Source organism: Schistocerca cancellata, chromosome 4 (assembly GCF_023864275.1).
Source record: "Schistocerca cancellata isolate TAMUIC-IGC-003103 chromosome 4, iqSchCanc2.1, whole genome shotgun sequence".
Lineage (NCBI taxonomy): Eukaryota > Metazoa > Arthropoda > Insecta > Orthoptera > Acrididae > Schistocerca > Schistocerca cancellata.
The window spans coordinates 641,333,036-641,354,134 of NC_064629.1; the positions used below are offsets into that span (position 1 = coordinate 641,333,036).

A 21,099-nucleotide genomic window follows, 5' to 3' on the forward strand; every position below is an offset into this window, starting at 1 on the left:
CTTAATTTGTTAATTTACTGCATTAATTTAATATTCTTGAGATTGTCTTTTTACCCACTCAGATGATTAAAACTGTGGTTTAATATTTGATAAAAATAATAAAATTTTCTTTTATAATTAAGTCACCATGTAGTACAGATAAAGTTCTGGGATCAGAGAGGTGGCTTGCAGCAGTTCTAAGCCCTAATTCCTCCCTGTTTAAATTTGTGTGGAAATGGTGAATACATGTCTGGGAGTCAGCTGTTGTGTGTGTTTATGATGAATTCACATGGATTCAGTTGTAGCACAATTAACTCGTCAGATTACCTAAGGTAGTGTAGATTATTACTTGAAGAGGCTGTGTTAACATTTAGTGTAATCTGTCTTCTTACATGTTGAGCATTTATCAAGTAAACTGCAGTTGAATGAAAAATGAATCACCATATTAAGCTGTTCTTCCTTGGCTTTGTTCTTATTGCTGCTGACTCAAAGACCATCTTCTCTGCTAACTGCACTGCCAAATTACGTTTTTCATACTGAACATTATTGCTAACGCATGTGACTACATCTCCATCCTTGTGCATTTTTGAAAAATGTAAGCTCACAGTTTTATACTTACTTAACTTAAAACTGCTTGTGTCTCCAGTTTTGCAGTCAATTTCATTCACAATATACAGAATGTTTCATGTATGAGATTGGTGCACCCCTGCAGTTTACACAGGATGTGTACTGGTATCTTCCTCGGGAAGCATAGCTGCTTGGCACATCTTCCCAAGTTGAGCGTAAACTAACACGGAATGTAACCAAAACAAGTTTACCTTTATTTGCAACAGATACCCAGAATTGTGTATCTGAGCAGCAAGAGCAATTTGACCCTTAAGAATACATTATCAAGCATTTGTTAAATTTCGGCTATCAGAATTTTTGAAAACACAAGCCAACTACTGTCTTCTAACTCTTCAAGTGTATGAGGATTGTTTACCTACATCTTTCCATTTAACATAAGCCAGAGATAGAAATCACATGCATTTAGATATGGGAAATGAAGAGTGGATTATCCTATCATCAAAAACACCTCATAATACTACAATGTTTGTCTGGAAAGCATTGTCACCAATTCTATTCTAATGCTGCTGTTAGTGAACTGAAGTGTATCTGCCATGTCCAGTTGGAAGTATTTGTTAGCTCCCAACATAACCCATCTCATTTTCCTCTGAGCTTTCTGAAAGTCATGATGAGTCACTACGTCACTACAGCATGGAAGTCCAGGATGACGATGATGAAACTCTCTCTGGACACACTTCAGCATAGAAAGCTGAAGACAGCATGATGTGTGTGCATGAACTTTTGAACACTGACTGTAGACTACCTGTTCCTCTGATAGCTCAGACTCTGGGTGTATGCAAAATCATTGTCCAGGAGACTCTAACCAAACAACTGCAAATGAAGTAATTGTGTGCAAAACTGTTACCAAAAATTTTGACCATTAGCTACAAGTCCAGCCGAGTACTCATTTGTGAAGAACTTCTGGAATTGTGTTCAAATTTTGGAAAGTGTTGTAGTGGGAGGTAAGTTGTACGTTTTTGAATATGACACTGATACAAAGATACAGAACTCCAAATGGCACAACTGGCAGTCACCATCTGCAAGAAGGCCAGAAAAAGCATATCCAAAGTGAAGGCAATCGGGACTTTGTGACATTACATTCCGAAAAAATCTTTTTTATCATAGATGTATCAATGGTGTGAGAGCTTGCATTTTCCTGCATAAAAGTAGATGTTTTTGTTAATTGTTAATTTTCTGAAAAAATTTGCTGTATAATAAGTCCAGTAATTTGTGTTGGACTAATTGCACTCACACTCCTGTTTTCGCATCGTGCAGAGGTCCTCAACGTAACTGATAATGATGTACAAAAGTTCAACATTGATTGTTCTAACCTATTAAATTTCAGGCATGCAGCCATGCAAATCCCAACCCCTCTATTCAGTTGTGTTGCAAGTTTGTGTATCCTAATAAATGCATCCGTACTTCATTGGAGAGGGGGAGGGGGGGGGGGGGCAGCCTTTCTGGATCGATCTCTCCATCTTGTACAGCATGCAATATTTAGTTGCAGTACTGATATCTAGCAACAATATCTCAATTGGTCAGTTGATGCACTACAGTTACTTTGTAAGATTTCAGTTTGAGTTAATGCACAGCTCTATGAGTACATGCTACTGCCACATTAGTCCAAAATGACACAATGATTTTCTTGGACTTCTTTCTGAAGCTTAGTTTGTTTTATCATTGAAAATGTGTAATACAGTCAGCGCAGGTATCAGTGTCATTATGCGCCACATACTTTGCACTGGTTACACATATGACAAAATCACTGTCATACGATATTTCGCCTTCTAAGTCTACATCTTCTGTGTTTTCTGTTCCCATTCCAGGCTTCAGCATGATTGAGACACCAAGTTCTTCCAGTAGCTTAGTTGTGCATGTAGAAAGTATGCTATAAAAGTCAGTAGTATTCAACAGAATGTGAAATGTGCATTTCAGTGTAGTAACAAAAATAGAATTAAGTGTAAACTCGTAAAGTAAAAGTTAAAAAACAAGTTTCTAAGAGAATCACTCTGCTTGTAAACATGTAAGTGCCATAATACAGTTCATTCTCCATGTATTAATAAGCTCAAATCTGTGGTTATATGTATAGTTCATAGAAATAGCAAATTGGCCGTCACATGGGAAGAGGGGGCTGATGTGTGAGACACATATGTTATTCCTGTTCCAGATTTTCAAGTTGTTTAAAACGATTATTTACACTATACTGTAGCTGAAATTCATCATTAAAATTTATTATGAAGAGTTGAATCCCAGCTGTCCTAATGTGTGTGTTCCAGAAATCATTGTATACAAATTCTGGAAAGGTTCTTTTAAGCTATAACAGCCAGTTATTGACCTTATTCTCACTGGGGTGTCCGCCCCGATAGCTGAGTGGTCAGTGCAGCGGTCAGTCATGCCAAGGGGCCTGGGTTCGATTCCCGGCTGGGTCGGAGATTTTCTCCGCCCAGGGACTGGGTGTTGTGTTGTCCTCATTATCATTTCATCATCAGTGGAAGGCAACTGGAAACCACCACTGGAATCACTTCCGTAGACACTCATGCGGTGGGCTTCTCTGACAAGGCTTCCCCCATGACAAGACCTGCTGTAAGGCAGAACACAAAGTTAAGTTTTCACTGAGGTGAAATTAGTAAAAGTTTTTTTTAATCATTCTTACAACTGGAGACATTTAAATTGTTCATCACTATAAATTAAGAACAATTGGTGTTTTACATATTTCTTCAAAACAATTCTGTTTTCTAATTTAGATTTTCTTCTTACTACAGGGCCAGCTTGAAGGTGAAAGTGGTGGTGATGAAGATGGAAAGGATGTCAGTCCTACAGAAGAGAGAAAAATTGTGCCTAGTGGAGATGGTCACATGGATGTGGGGAATAAGGAGTCTATGGAGACAGAAAAGGGTACAGATGTGGTTCCCAGCAGTGTTGTAGAAAATGGGAAAACTGCTACTAGTGAACAATTGTTAACTGAGAATAGTAATGTGAAAACAGCAGAAATAAGTGGCAACCATGTAAATAGTAATAACACTAATCTTGAGCCTGTAACTCAGTTGCAGAACAGCAACGGGCATCGAAATGGCACTGAGTACAGAGAACTGGATTTTGGCAGTGTAGATAATGTGTGAGTATGGGACATTTATAAGACTACAGCCCTGTTTGTACAGCTTATTGGGGGGCATCATAGATTCCCATTATTTCTAGTTTCCTGTGACGATCACTGATGCTCCCATGTACAAAGGTTCACCTCCATATGTGATTTCTACCATAAATTTTGGAAATGCAATCAAGGTGTTACTGGAATTTTACTGTGAACAGCACTTCATTTGGTTTTTGTTTTTCCCCCCTCTGCATCCTTCAGCCAGCAACATTCTCTCTCTATCTCTCTCTCTCTCTCTATCTATCTCTGTGTGTGTGTGTGGGGGGGGGGGGGGGGGGGGGAGAGAGAGAGAGAGAGAGAGAGAGAGAGAGAGAGAGAGAGAGACAGAGAGAGACAGAGAGACAGACAGACTTCCATGTTGCAGTACATTTTAACTACATTAGTGTCAAAAATCATCATAGGGGATAATATCCGTACTTGCTAACACCTACCACTATTTTTGAAAATTTTCAGCTTTCTTTGCATTTAAATACCTCTAGAACACAGTTACACTATGTAGCCCACAAACTGTGTACCTATTCTGCACAATTCTGATTACCAGTGAAATTCTTTCCTTTCATGTGAAGAATTAAACTTACAATTGACTTCGATATTTTTATGTATCCATACCATTTATATTTAATTTAGCGTACATTTGTGCCATATGATGTAAAACCAAATTACATGAAACCCGAAATATTAAAACAATATTTGTGCACAAGACATCATGTGTCCTGCATCTTTAACTGATCTGAGGAATTGAGGTTTTGCAGAATAAATACTGGATAATTTATTGCTCACCTTCCATAAATTATATACACAAACTTGCAGGATCTTAACATATCAATTTATAGTCAGGTTAGATATTTGTACATGATAGAACTTCAGTTTTATTGATTTTATAAATTGTCGCAACTTTATATGTAGTTTGTACTTCCTTCACCACACAAAGTCTGTGGTGTTTTTGAGGGGGAAAGTGTTCCCCACACATTTCATTCGACTTCCGTTGTCAGTGAAGAAAGTAGTTCGGGTCCCCATTCTAAAAATTAAAAAAAAAATAGTAATTTATGTGCCTACTCAATAAAGGAATCTTATTAGCATAGTGAAATATTCAGTTAAAGATTATTTATTGACAGTGGCAGCAAAACACAAAAATGAAAAGTATTTCCAGTTGTGACTGAATATGGCCTCTGTGCCAAGCAACCCATCACAGTAGCATCATGGCATGATACAGCTATGCGATGGCACAGGGAAGACAGTACAGCACAGCACAGTGGCCATATTTGGTTTCTTATAGAAACATTATTCTTTGTATTTTGCTGTTACAGTCTATAAATATGAATCAAACAATGGAAAATATAGGGTGGAATTTAAAAATATTATGAAAAGGAAAGTTATTACTCACCATATAGTGGAGATGCAATACCTGTCCCATACATCCTCCCACCACCACCATCACTCCAGTCCAGTCACAAACATCACCTATCCCATCAACGGCAGGGCTACCTGTGAAACCAGTCATGTGATCTACAAGTTAAGCTGTCACCACTGTGCTGCATTCTATGTGGGCATGACAACCAACAAGCTGTCTGTCAACATTAATGGCCACCAACAAACTGTCACCAAGAAACAAGTGGACCACCCTGTTGCTGAGCATGCTGCCAAACATGACATTCTTCATTTCAATGTTTGCTTCACAGCCTGTGCCATATAGATCCTTCCCACCAACACCAGTTTTTCTGAAGTGCACTGGTGGAAACTTTCCCTGCAATGTGTCCTATGTTCCCGTAACCCTCCTGGCCTCAACCTTCGTTAGTCATTGTCCTCACTCACCCAGCCCCTTCCCTGTTTCCATTCCAGCACCACACAGCCCTTATTCCACTATCACACCCAGTCTTTTAATTTCTCTCTCTTTCCATTACTCCCCCCCCCCCCCCCCCACCCTGTCCTCTGTCTAACCTCCCGACTGCACATAGTTACCCTACAATCCCCCCTCCCCCCCCCCCCCCCAGCAGCACTTCACTGTCTGCCACCGCTACCCTACTATCCTTCTCCCTCCCCACCCCATCCTCCTCCTTACCCCCACCCAGTCACCACTCCCATCATGTACTGGTGCTGCTGCTTGTAGTGTGGCTTCAGTTGCCCGAGACTGCAGTTGTGTGTGTGTGTGTGTGTGTGTGTGTGTGTGTGAGAGAGAGAGAGATTTTTATGAAGGCCTTACTGGCCGAAAACTTTATTTGTGACAGTCTTTTTGTTGCGCGTATCTGCAACTCAGCATCTCCACTATATGGTGAGTAGTGACTTTTCTTTTCTTAATATAGTGTATAAATATGTTTGCTCAACAAACATTTGAGGCAGTTGTACCACTTAGAAACATAAAATTACAATTTAGATGTAATTTTGTTTATGAGAACCAAAAGAACACTCCTGTTGACAGTTGTGATCATATGAAACACAATATGAGCAGTTTTTGCTTGGGCTGACTTTACTGATAGGAAAAAAATGAAATTAAAAAAGCTAAAGAACTGCCAGAGAAAGGCACCTAATAACACAGGAAGGGCATCTAATATGTTTACTGTTTAAACTGTGGTCAAACACTTCATGTCCCGTATTAATATACCTCAATTCGTAGCTGTATTAAGTGGTGGTGGGATAATGCTGGTTCTGATATTTCAAGTTATGCAAGTAGAATATGACAGCTTGAGTGGTATAGTGTACTATTATTATTATTGTGATTGTAATAATTATAATTGTTATTGTTGTTGTCATTTGTTAGTTAGGAAAAGTAGTCTAATATTTAAAGAAAGACATCATTCCACTGGGCTGTACTTTAAAATTGTACATTTTAAGCAATACTAGTTTAGAGCTTGGTTCATTTTCAAGTGCTTATATAACAGATGTGGATATATTGTCCTCATCAAATAGAAGTCTCTTGCTATTGGTAGGTGTTTTTTTGTGGCTATGCATTGCAAGATCATGCACTTTAATGATTGTGTGTGCATGGTGTGTGACTGCTATTTGGAGACCATGATTTCTGTTGTAAATGCAACTGAGAATGAGCCACACTCAAAGAATAGTAATAATCAATAAAGCACAGTTTTAAAATACAGCCTGGTGGAACAGTCTTCCTTTCAAATTTATCAAGGCTGTCAAGCCCACCCAGAAGTAGTTGAGGGTGATATTTGATTCATTTTCTTGAGCAGTACTTACTCAGAATTTATTTTTACTGAATCATTTTGGCAGAAGGTTCCACAGTTGACTGAAATACGTGATCCTTAATGGACAATCCTGTACTATGTAACTGATGTGTTTCAGTATCCAGCCTATAGCTTTCAGATAGACTTAGTCCCAGTTGTTCAAATTATATTTTAATTATGTTTAATCCATAATTACAGTAAAATAACTTGATAGCTGTAGCTTCAACATACATGAGGGACTAGAATTAACCTTTCTGTTAAAGATTTGAACTTGTTTTTCATTATGGAGGTTTATTCATAAAATAATTACTATTTACATTTCAAAAGCCAAAGAATTATGTCTTTGTTGGCCCTGACTCACCTGCAACACTTCACTCCATTTTGTGTTCTGCTTTGTCATGCAGTTGCTATGAGATGAGTATGTTTGAACTGACTCCCGTCTCCCCCACCCTGCACACACATTGTCAGTGAGTGGTAATATTTCATGATTTGAAATGAAGCACCACTGTAAATTGTACTGCCAAATTTCAGTGTTAGATGTGGAGGGATGTTTTTATTGTCTGGATGAGAGTAATGTATTCTCAAAGTTTATTCCCTGCATCTGAGCCTCCAGTCAACAGCTGCACCATGTGCACAATTTGTCATGTATTGACTACAACACTTTTTCTAAGACCGGTGCCCCAAAAACACGTGTCTTATATAAAAAAATTAACTTCAAAAGGAGCAGCCTGGTTCAAAAATTCATTTGAGATACACCTAGTCTTATTTCAAAATTTCAGACAGTTTTTACATGTATATTGCACATAGCTAATAGGTAAATAGAAGACTTAAAAAGTTCGCAACTAATTTTGTTTATGTTTTATCACCTTTCCGTTGTGTTTCATGGTCATGTTCAGACATCACACAACTAATAGACTGCAATATAATTCGACTACGTAAGGATGGAATTTTGAAGTCATAAACTGATCACGGTGGATTTTCAAATACAGTTTAATTAAAATTTGCAACTGTTGCTGGTTTTTTTTTTTTTTTTTCCCCACGTAAGTAAAATTTTTGGTATGTAGCCAAATTTTTTTCGATGTAACTTCAAGGTAGTTCAAGAAAATGTATACACACTTTAAAACTGGCTGTACTAATCATACATTTTGAAGTCACAGTGGGTACAGGTCGAACACGTAGTACAGTAGTTGAACAACAGACGGGCAATAGGGTTGCGATACGCCGATGTCAGTGTACAAACTGAGGCCGTGGTGCAAACGTGACTGACACTTGAGCAATGAAAATATTTTCTCAAATGGTATTGGAACTTGGAGAACATCAGTGAAGTGCAGCGACATGGAGGCAGGAATTTGGAACTGAACCACTAACGCGCTTAAGCATCACTCACTATCACGCTATGTTCCAAACTGCAGGAACAATTATGAATATGCATCAGTGAAGATCATGCTGGCCACCCACAGCAGCAGCTGAAGAGTCTTCTGCTCAGGTGTTGGATGCATTCACACACTCCCCACAGATATCAACACAACAATGTGCACGTGAAACAGGCATAAATAGTGTGAGCAGAAGTCATATTTCCCACAAAGTGAAGAAGCAGAAAGTTTACATTCCGCAGTTGTTACATTGAATGAGGGTGACCGAGAACAAAACGAGTCAGTCGAGTGAACATTTCCTAGTGCATATTGAACGTGACGCTAATTTTGTTTTCGGTGTGGTGTAGTTTGATGAAGCACAGTTTAAATTAAGTGGCACGGTAAACAGGCATAACTATGCGTACTAGGCCCCCTAAAATCCGTACGTTTGTCGAGCGAGTGGTCAGTGTTCTGGGACGTAATATCTGGTGCAGGTTATCGTCGAGGGGACTGACTGGAAATTTCTTTTTAAAAGATAAAATTACTGGCAAGAGATGCTGGACTCATTAATTTTACCATGCATTTGTCCTTTATTTGGTGATGAACCTTTTTTCTTTCAATAAGATGGTGTTCCATCACGCTTGCATAGGCATTTGTGCACCTATCTGGATATCAGTGCAACAGCTACAGGGATACTCTGCAAATCACACATAAGTGCCTGGCAGAGGGTTCATTTAACCACCTTCACAATAATTCTCTATTATTCCACTCTCAAATAGAGTGTGGAAAAAATGAACATCTGTATATTTCCTTGCAAGAACTGATTTCCCTTATTTTCTTATGATGATCATTTCTCACTACGTAGGTCAGTATCGACAAAATATTTTCACATTCGAAGGAGAAAGTTGGTGATTAAAATTCTGTGAGACAGTTCTGCCGCAACAAAAAACACCTTTGTGTTAATGATGTCCACCCCAAATTCTGTATCATTTCCGTGACACTCTCTCCACTATTTCTCGACTATACAAAATGTGCTGTCCTTTTGTGAATTTTCTTGATGTACTCTGTTAACCCCATCTGCTAAGGATCCCACACCGCACTGCAGTGCTCCAAAAGCGGACGGACAAGCATAGTGTAGGCAATTTCTTTAGTAGATCTATTGCATCTTCAAATAAAACACAGTCTTTGGTTCGCCTTCCCCACAACATTTTATATGTGCACTTTCCAGTTTTAGTTGTGTGTAATTGTAATTCTTAGGTATTTAGTTGAATTTATGGCCTTTAGGTTTGATTAATTTATCATGTAACCGAAGTTTATCGGATTCCTTTTAACACTCATATGGATGACCTCCCACTTTTCATTATTTAGGGACAGTTGCTAATTTTTGCACCATACAGATATCTTGTCTAAATCATTTTGCAATTTGTTTTGGTCTTCTGATGACTTTACTAGGCAGTAAACGACAGCATCGGGGAATGCCAGAAATCGCTTCTGTTTTACTCGATGACTTTCCATCAATTACAACAAACTTTGACCTCCCTGACAGGAAATCACGAATCCAGTCATGTAACTGATACAATATTCCGTAAGTACGCAATTTGATTGCACTCCGCTTGTTGAGGTACAATGTCTAAAGCCTTCTGGAAATCTAGAAATACGAAATCAGTTTGAAATCCCTTGTCAATAGCACTCAACACTACGTGTGACTAAAGAGCTTGTTGTGTTTCACAAGAACAATATTTTCCAACTCCCATGTTGACTGTGTGTCAATAAACCACTCTCTTTGAGGTAATTTATAATGTTCATTTGCAATATGTGTTCCAAAATCCTGCTCCATGTCGATATTAATGATAAGGGCCTTATTCAGCGGATTATCCTTATTGCCTTTCTTGAGTATACGTGTGACCTGTGCAACTTTCCAGTCTTCGGGTACTGATCTTTCGTTGAGCAAGCAGTGGTATATGACTGTTCAGTATGGAGCTATTGCATCATCATATTCTGATTGGATTGGTTGAAAGGGTGCCATGGAGCACGCTGCATGTTCGCCTTTATTTGACCTCACTTGATTTTTACTTGTCGGACACCCTTAAGAACGTAGTATACAGCAGGAAGCCACGCACACTAGCAGAACTGCGCAATGAAATTAAAATGGCTTGTCAAGCAATTCCTGTTGCTGCTTTGGAAGACGTGACTTTGAGTATGCAGCATCATGCTCAGAAGTGTTTGAGGCAGTTGGTTTGCAGTTTGAACTCTTATTGTAATTGTTTAACATTGAGTCACTATAGTACTGATGATAATATATAAGGTTTTCACTATCACAGTGCGTATAAAAACATTCAACTGCCTAGATCACATAAAAATATTTCTTTATTCAAGACAACAGTTTTCAACATACTTTACTGTCATGTTCAGGTCTTAAAAATCTTTTTGTTGTAAAATATGTGCATTTTATGTTGAACATTGTGGCAAGTTGTCAAGTGGATAACAATCAGCCCATTATCCACTTGACAACTTGCCATGGGGTTCAGCGTCAAATAAACACGTTTTACAACAAAGAGATTTTTAAATCCTGAAAATGACAGCAAAATCTGTCAAAACCAGTTGTCTTACATCAAGAAATATTTTTGCGATCTAAGCTGTTGAATCTTTTTTTAGCAAGTAAAACAGATCACGCCTTCACTACTCTCAAAATGAAAAATTTCGAAGTATGTATACATTTTTTGATCTATCCTACATTTATAACACATTGGTGCTGATACATGTCTCGATTGAACATTTGTAACAATTAAAACTACATTTCAGACTGGAACTCATTCAGATACCAGCTTTTAAGTCAAACTCGCCATTTAATCCTCTCTCCCCCTGATGCTAGCACAACAGAATTCTGGGATAGCCTATTGGAGTTTGGAACCTGTAGAGAGAAACTATTGGCACACTGAAGATGTTAGTCTGATGCTCAGAGATACAGCTCCTAGAGTGCTGTCTGTGAAAGGTAGTTACTTCTTTTTTGAGTTCCTGTTAATGCAGTATTAACTTGTTACAAATTTTCATTCCGGATTGTACTCTGTTGTTAATCAACAGTTGCCAGCACAAAAGTTCACATTATTTTTTTGAAGATAATGCTGTCATCAGTTAAAAGAATTATAATCAATAAGAAGAATCCATTTTACATCCAAGAAAACAATGGTCACACTTTCCAGCAGTTGATATAGACTGTCTTTTATGATGCAGATGCACTGCTATCAACCTATGCTCCAATTTCTGGTTTGTCTATGGTATGAATTACTGGAGCAAAGTTATTTTTCAATGTAACAAGAGGCACAAAAAGATTGAAGTAGGCAGCAGTATTGCAGCTGCAGCGGTAAGTTTATTTAGGTGTGTGTTCTCCAAGATTATTATGATTGTAACTGCAGAGATAAACATATTTAAAAGGTTCAACCATTGCTGACAAATTGGATTTTTATTTTCACTTTCAGTCATCATTCAACAAATGAGGCAGCCACTTTACACAATGGCCTCTTTTTCTTAATTCTGCCTGTAAAATGTGCTGTACTCTTTCTAATATGCCTGTGGAGTTAGCTCAAACTGTTGATAAACCATCCAAAACAAGGATCTTTATGCTGGATTGGTATTCTAGTTCATTCATTTGAATGAGAAATATTCTTATTCACCAATTGTGTAATACCACATTACACACTTTCTCAATGTTTTTGTCTCTGGCATTAGTTAGTGGAGGTCCTTCTTGTGAACTATCTTCACAGTAAGTTCAGCCACTTTGAACTGAGCTGCCCATTTCTAAACTGTTGAAATGAAGTAGCTAACTGTAAATATTCACCATCTTTGTAAGAATATGGATTGTTTAGCAAACATCCAAAACAAGAATGTTTATGCTGCATTGGTATTCTAGTTCATTCGTTTGAATAAAAACCACCATAACTATTTCACAAATCCGTACAAAAAATCTATTCAGCAGATCAATTTGACACACTAGTTACATGATTGGGAAACATGTGTGAGTATAGCAGAAACAAAATTTTGTTGATATCAGTGCCATTTTTCTACTAGGCTGAGAACCTTTTGCAGCTCTCTCATAATACTTTCATTTATATATTTACAGGGAAAACACCAAAAGCAAAACATATTACCATGCTTAATACATAGTACGAAATGCATTGGCATTCAAAACATCTTCCAACCAGCTTAGAATTGATAAATATAGCTCACGTACAGTTTTCAAGACAATTTTGTACCTTTCTTCCTGAAAAATAGTGGCAAGTTCAGGTAATAATGGAGGTGGACAGTGGTCACACACCCTTCTCTCCAAAGTATACCACAGAGGCTCAATAGTATTGAGATCTGGTGACTGGTGTCCAGGAGAGATGAGAGAATTCATCCTCATGCTCGCAAAATCAGTTTTTGTCAATGTGAGCTGTATGGAAAGGGGCTCTGTCATCTTGGAGCACAGCATCACTATTGGGGAACAAACATTGTACCATGGGATAGACCTGCTCAACCAAAATAGTCACATAATCTATGGCAGTAACGTGACCTTTGAGAGTAACCGTGGGGCCCATGGAATACCACTTTGTGGTTGCCCAAGTCATCACTTTACTCTTGCCATGTTTCATTCTTTGGACGGATGCATGGCCAGAAGCTGGAAACAGTGTGAAACAGAACTCGCACGACCATTGTCCATAGTCAAGGATTTATTGGCTTTGGTGCCGCATTTTCCTCATACGAGTGTTTGCACCACTGATGAATGGAGCCGGCCGAAGTGGCCGTGCGGTTAAAGGCGCTGCAGTCTGGAACCGCAAGAGCGCTACGGTCGCAGGTTCGAATCCTGCCTCGGGCATGGATGTTTGTGATGTCCTTAGGTTAGTTAGGTTTAACTAGTTCTAAGTTCTAGGGGACTAATGACCTCAGCAGTTGAGTCCCATAGTGCTCAGAGCCATTTGAACCATTTTTTTGAACTGATGAATGGTTTTGAAATTCTAGCTGGCTCTGCAATTCCATGCTTATGGGGCTCCCTTCACGTTGTTTTGGTGCTGACGTGGTTTGCGAGTTCTGCAGTAACTTTTGCAGCTGTTGTCCTCTTCTTTTTCATCACAATCCTGTTCAGTGACCATCTATCACAATCACTCAACACATACTTTCGTCCACATTGTGACTTGGTTGATGGTGTTTTTCTGCTTTCCTGTATGTGATATAAATCTTTGATATGGTGCCTCTTGAAAGTCCAAACACGTCAGCTCCATTGGTTGTAGAAGAACCCACTATATGAGCACCAACAATTTTCTCACATTTGTGTTCACTTAGATCCAACATAATGCGCTCACAACTACACAGAACATTGTTCTGACCATTATTGATGCTTGTGTCATATTGAAGACACTGCAGAGATGCCATTCATGGGCAAATATAGCAGCACAACGGGCAGGCTTGGCTAGCATCCGCATTTATGTTCAAGCAGTGTTTCTGCATTGTTGCCCACCCCTCATGTTTATTTATTTTGTAAGCAACTTTGTGGACCATGAAACATTCTGCTCCTGTGTGGGAAGTGTGTTACACAAGTGAAATGTATGTCTGTCATATGAGTCCGGCGTGAAGGTTATGATTCATAACTTATTCTGAGCAGAGAACTGTAACATGTGAGATGTCATAAAAACCATGCAGTACAGCATGACATAAAAATTAATGTTCTTTAGTCCCATTTTACACCTGTTTATGGCATACAGTGGTAGCATTATATGTCAAGAATTTCAGTTGGTTATAGACCTGCTCAACCAAAATGGTCACATAATCCATGGCAGTAATGTGACCTTTGAGAGTAACCAGGGGGCCCCTGGAATACCACTGTATGATAGCCCACGTTATCACCGAACTCTTGCTGCGTCTCTCTCTCTCTCTCTCTCTATCTATCTATCTGGCTTTCCATCTCTCCCCCCCCCCCCCCCCCCCCCCAATACTCTTTCTCAAATGATACAGCCATATTTGTGAAATTCACATGTATATGTATTGCATAGTTTCATAAATGGTTTCAAATATTAAAATATGCTGCTGTTTTGAACCTATTAATTAAGATGAATTCCTATTTTTTCCAATAAATTGAATTAAAAGGGGAGCAAACACTTAGAAACAGCATAATTAAATGGCATCTTTTCTCCCTGAAATATTATAATCAATACATTCCTGTGCCTCTTCTGCAAATTAATCTTAGTTGCTTATCACCTGATGAAAAGGTGTTAACAGTTTTGAAGTGAACACACCTGAGATTGGTTTCACAATGATATCAATTGAAGCAATCACCTCCAGTTAATTTTACTCATTAAATGGATGAGGTTATTTAAGAAGTAATTTTAAATGCATTTGTTTTGATACTTAAGAAATGGCTAATTCCTGTTACTTTTGGTATCCAGTCTTGGCGGACATGTCTTTGGCAACATTCATTCACTGTCATAACCTCTCCATTCAGGTCTGTTCCGTAATGGAATAAAACCCATTACAGACATAGTCCACACCAAACAGTAATCAGTTTTAAATAAGCCTGATAACTAACCATTGAAACCAAACTGGATAAAAGGCATCTGCTGCTGAGATCAGTGGAGTAAAACTAATAATTGATGTGTGTGTGTGTGTGTGTGTGTGTGTGTGTGTGTGTGTGTGTGTGTGTCGAGAGAGAGAGAGAGAGAGAGAGAGAGATTCATATTACAGCAAGGAATAGTCCAAAATTGTTTAAAAAGTCAGTCAGGCTGCCCAAGCAATACACACATGAGTAATCTGGAAAATACAACTAGAAGCAGTATGCATATTGGTCAATTTACATTACAAGCACTATATAACACTGCAGGGTTTGGTCACTCACTCTAATCCCTGTAACGTAATAAGCACCATTACACTGCATATGGCTAGTCTTAAAACTTGTGTGTAGTGGTGAGTCATCATGTATAGTCTCAGCATTTTCTGATCCAAACATCACTGAAAGTTAATGTAAAAACTGAGTAACACATTTCCAATACTTTTAATCAGCAACCCTAATCATAACAGTGGCTTTGCACACACACAAAAAGTTATTGTTTATTGTGGTCTTTCCTTGTCAACCTGACACTAGACTTCCCTAAATCAGTTGTGGTGAATGCTGAGATGCTTCTTTTGGAAAAGGCACAGCTGATCTCGTACCATGTCTGTATCAAATCCAAGCTTGTGCTCCATCTCTAATGACCTCACAATCTTCCTTTCAGGCTGTGTAAAAGACAGAGAAGGGGGTGAGAGGAAGTGAGGTAATGAGAGTGTAGAAGAACTGCAAAGTGATTGCTTTTATGAAATTTGTGTGCTGTGCAACAAAATATTTGTCACAAACAGTGTAAAATCGGTTGATATTTGTGTGTGTGTGTGTGTGTGTGTGTGTGTGTGTGTGTGTGTTTGACACAATAGTAACATGTAAAATATATATCAAGAAAAACACATCCCTGAAACACGAAATTCCCAGAGAAAACATCTGAAGTCAAAACACCACTAGAAGTAATAAAGGCATACATGTTGCAGAACACACATTGTGGTGTGAACACTGCAGTTTGAAGCCAAAACTGAATTGTGAAATAACATGAAAAAGGAAAAAAAAGTTTAATTTTTAGTGTTAAGGGTAGCAGTAGCATAAAAGGAAGAAGGAAGATTAAGCTTATGTACTATCAGTGGCGAGGTCATTTGTGAAGGGGCAAAAGCTTAGAAAGGGGAAAGAAATTGGATGTTTCCATTTCATAAGATCCAACCAGGCATTTGCCTTAAGTTATTTAGGGAACCACTAGTAGTAGCATAGTTAAATTGCACAGTATTTACTGTTTACAGCCGTTAACTGCGAGATTGATTTGATTCTTATTAATTGACAGCTCTCCATTCAGCATAACTTCCACTGCCTACATCATCCATGATCTGCCTCATATATTCATATTTACTACTCAGTTACAAAAAGGCAATTCATTATTGAGTGAAATTGGTAAGATCTTGGACTTGCATACAGTAGGAGTTTGGCTGACATCCTGGTCTAGCCATCTAGATTTATCTTTTCTGTGATTTCCATAAAGTGTGTGAGGCAAATGTTAAGAAAAGGCAACAGACAATTTGCTGCCTCCTTGTTAACAAATCAAGGACTGTTCTCTTCCTCAGTTGACCTTGTCATTTATGTGACATTAAAACCTAATTGTCTTTCTTTCCTGTAAACTGGCAAACATATTCTTATGTGTATGGTGAAAATAGGAGAAGAAGATCACTATAAGAAATATTTCTCTGGAGCATATTTCAAAATATGTTCTGATGTTTTCTAACAATACGTACCATTTTAATTTAACCATTGAAACCACACATCTATTGTGTAATACGATATTGCAAAGTTTTACGTAGGCTACAAATAATGGTAAAGGCAACCGCTTACCATATGGTTGAAGCTCGGAATAGTCTACAGGACTGTAGATACAGGTTGAAAATGTCATTGAGCTTTTGACCAGTATCATCTTCAGAGTTAACTACCCCCTTACTACAGTCGTGCCACATTATCGGGACTATGTAATTAGTTGGCACTGTGTGTGTGTGTGTGTGTGTGTTTGATGTCTCAGCTATATGTAAAGTGGTTTCCTTTACTCTTCCATTGTTTACTTCAACTGTTATGGTAACAGTATGAAGTGTTACACATCCTAGAATGTGCCTCACCTCCAGCAAAAACTACATGCAAATGGTTTATAGATCATTGTTTAAAAACTGGATCTTTGACATTTTGATCAAGAGGACACTATATTTTTCTTAAAATGGAAAGGCTATTCTAAGTTGCTTTTAAATCTTTATGAGATTGGGAGGAAATGCAAACTTTGTTACCTAAACAAACCTGTTTGCACTATTTGATAGAGGAATCATTTGCTTCCAAGATCTGAAGTTGGTCCAGGTGTTAAACAATTACCTCAATGTGACCTGTATTTGATGGATTGGTGTAGCCATTCAAATGAATATGAATCATGTATTGTTTCCAGAGTTGTGTTTGAAATACACAGTTTGTACATACATACATACATACATGAAAACTTCCAGTACAAGGCAGATGAAACACACAACTCCTCACCCTCCTCTCCTCTGATTTTACTGTAGTCTGTGGCATAGACTCTGTCCTAGAGAGAGAGAGAGAGAGAGAGAGAGAGATAGAGAGAGAGAGAGAGAGAGAGAGAGCAGAAAAGGTCACTTACTCCACAGAGCACTTCACCAAGTATTATCTTACTGGAGATAATATACTATTGCTTTTCTGTGAACCATGAAAAGTCGTACCATGTGTGGAGCAACTACAATTAATTTAGAACCCAAATTGTGGTACAGCATGCTGTTTTCATATTCGCATAGATGGAAAAAATTATGGTACCAAAAAAATACTGACACAGTGTGTCCTTTTTCTTTAAGTGGCCCCACAGTAAGTTGCATAATGCAGAAATGGTAGTATTCCTGCCTGAATTTCATACTTTCATAGTATTGTTGTAATTGTCACTGTATAGAGAAAAATGTCTGCCTCATGCGGGCACCATCCTTTAAAATATAGCTCAAGTATTTCACTGCACAGACATCAGTGCTGGTAGTATTTAAAACCCTTTTCTTCTGAAGCCACAGGTAAATATAGTAGTCTGAATGTATGAAAACCGGTGGAATTGGTAAGACATTTTCAGACTTTAGCTTGAAGATATTTCAGCTTTTGCTACACAGTGGAGACCTGGATAGAATTGGAAGTAAAATGTGAATTTTCGCTTTCCCTTGAGTTCCAGAGAATTGTTTTTGGTACTTCTTGCAGAATTACGCTCTAGAGAAAAATATGCCAGGTATTCCTTAACATAAGTTCCTATCTACATACTGGAATATTTTAAAAAACACAACATTGTTGCATAATGCATGTTGATTCCAAAAACTGGTTGCTTCTGCTTGAGTTTAATGAGTCACTTCATCTTATAGGCTCTTCTATCCTGAAGGATGTGGCTTTTAAAGTATTTAATAAGCTAAGTCATTACTAGTGAACTCCCATTAAACGTACAACATACTTTGCCCTGATATGTAACTGCCATTGGAACATAATTAAAACAGATTTGTGAGATCATAAAAATTAGAAAATAATACCAACCAATCGAAGGTAAGAGTTGAGCTATTATTTTAAGACATAGTTTAATCACTTATGCTCTTTGAAAGAGGAACTGACTGGTGTGAGCTTAAAATGGCAAAAAGGCGGGGGGGGGGGGGGGGGGGGGGGGGGGGGGGGGGGGTAGGAAAGAGTACACACAAAAAACTAAATTTAAATTTTATAATGGTGATTTCCGTTTGCTGCTTTTTTGAGAAATAGGCTGAATGTCAACATATCCAATATATGGGGATTACTACTATGGGAGTGCATTTGAAGCAGGATTTCTTCCTATTCATATTTGCACAATTCAGGATGAACATTTGCCTAGAATGCCTTTGTGTCAAAAAGTTTTGTGTGTGTGAAATAGTGTTGTAAGCCCAGTTAGAGAATTTCTCACGTTGACATTGAAATATTTATTTTTTGATAAAAATGCATTTATTCTGGTTTATACTTCCCTTTAAAGTCAATGCAGTTAAAACATCTTTTGGGTGGGCAATTTCCACCCTTCAAGTGTGATTTATAAAAATACTCATCTGCAACTACTGTAATCTTTATATTGCACTCTGCAGTCACACATTTATTTAGATATGATAGTAGGTGCACATCTGATGGTGGCAAATCTTATGAACTGTGTTGTTGCGCCAACATATCCCTCAAATTTCCCATTGTGGAGCACTTATTTTCTTTTGAAATCCATAACTCTTCTTACCTGTTTTTTATTTAGACAGTATAGATTTTTTAGTAGCATTAGTAAGTTTTGGTTTACTCTTTGTGAGGTAATCAATAATAATAATAATAATAATAATAATAATACCTTTTCCATCCCAGAAAATGATAATCATTCAGATGACTGTTTTGAAACTTCCTGATAGTTTAAAACAGTGTCATATACTGGAACTCAAACCTTGAACCCTGTGTTTCATAGGCAGTACTCTTACTGACTGAGCTATGGAAACATGACTCACAGTGTCATTTCTGTAAGGTTTGGTAAGTAGGAAAGAGGGGCTGCAAATGTGAAGCTATGAGAGTGGGTTGTGAATCGTCCCTGGATAGCTCATTCAAAATATTGTAGCTCATGGAAAGATGAGGTTCCATCATGGCTCACAGTTTTAATCTGTCAGGAAGTGTGAAAAGAGCACACACTCTAGCACAGAAACATTCATTCTGAAAAAACTCCTTAGGCTGTGTCTAAGACTTTCCTTTCTTCAAGGAGTGCTAGTCCAGCAAGATTTGCAGGAAAGCTTTTGTGAAATTATCAAAATGGGAGAGTAATACTGGAAGAAGTAAAACTGTCAGGGTTGTTTGTGAGTTGTACCCAGATAGCTCAGTCAGTAAGAGCACTGCCCATGAAAGGTGAGATTCTGGCTTTGAGTCCTGATCTGGCACACAGTAATAATCACCATTTTGAAACACGAATTCAACTCTTATCTTTTGTATGCAGAGCCATTCGTTACTTTAACAGCTGATTCGGTAATTGTGTGAAATGGTGCACCTATGTCTTATACACAATAAAAAATTGTCATGCAGAATCAGTTGGTACCCTAGAATGGACCACATATCCTTGAGAGATTAAGTCTTTTGTTTCCTTTTGGTCAGCATTCGACAAATGTGACATTTGTCTTCAAAAAACCTTGTTCATAGTTCCTTTTCTGTGTGAAATTTACCATACTCATAAGAAAGAGATGCTCATGGCATCTGCTATTTCATATACCCTGTCTGACAAAATAGTGAAAAGGGTGGGAGAGTAGCAAATGAAATGAAACTTCACGGATTGAGAAGGTATGTGATGTTATTTTAATTATTACAAAATTGAGTCAAACTTGGAAAGAACTTGGCATTGTGACCCCACTTATCAGTATTACGTTGCACCACCTCTTCTGGCCTGGGTGCTTGCACTAATTTCATTGGGAAGGGTGTCACAAACATCACACAGCACTGTCCTGTTGAATAATGGCACTATTATACTGTCACACGAGAGAGAACTCATGAGGATCTAGGATGTCAAGTGATGTGCTGTTGTACCACCAGAGTTCCCTCAACAACTATCAGCTGTGAACTGAAGTCATACATGACTGCTCCCCATAGGATGAACACCACTGTGCCTATCTAAAACATTGCAAGAATGGGACCTCTCTCCAAGTCATGGCCACGTTGTGGTGAGCATACTGTGCCCATGTGTTACCATCTTTAATGATGACCTCATCACCAAAACGTTGACTATTGTGCTGGACAATGTCCATCTCTGATGCTTAATGGTCACTGAATCTGACTGTCTTGTAGATGACCCTGGTTCAATCCCTAATACTGCCAGGGATTTGTGATTAGTGAGAGAGTTGAAATGGAGTCCACTCAGCCTTGTGATGCCAATGGAGGAGCTACTTGAATGAGAAGTAGTGGCTCTAATGTTTGTAAAGAAGCCTGCAGCACCTGGGAGAATGATGTACTGACTCTGCCGCCACTGCCCCCCCCCCCCCCCCCCCCCCCCACTCAAATACTGTGTCCGAATGATGCCCATAGTAGAGGCAGTCCTGTGGACCTGACTGCAAAATTAGTTTTAATGTTGGACAGTATGTTAGAATATGCTATTTTGTTACTGCATAGCCACCAAATTACCCTCAGTATCAAACAGTCCAAAATGTGACTGGTCCACCTCTTTGCTGAACCTGCGAGACTGCATGCCCAAGATGTGCTTTGTTAACT

At 38.4% G+C, this 21,099-nt stretch overlaps 1 protein-coding gene across 21 annotated transcripts in view; it reads left to right on the top strand.

Moving 5' to 3' along the window:
• LOC126183251 (ensconsin-like) overlaps positions 1 to 21,099 on the top strand; it is a 413,080-nt gene that overhangs the window by 370,139 nt on the left and 21,842 nt on the right. For all 21 annotated transcript variants that reach the window (XM_049925054.1, XM_049925062.1, XM_049925063.1 and 18 more), the window contains one exon: positions 3,348 to 3,700. In XM_049925054.1, the coding sequence (XP_049781011.1) occupies positions 3,348 to 3,700 (353 nt within the window). The remainder of the gene's footprint in view (positions 1 to 3,347; positions 3,701 to 21,099) is intronic.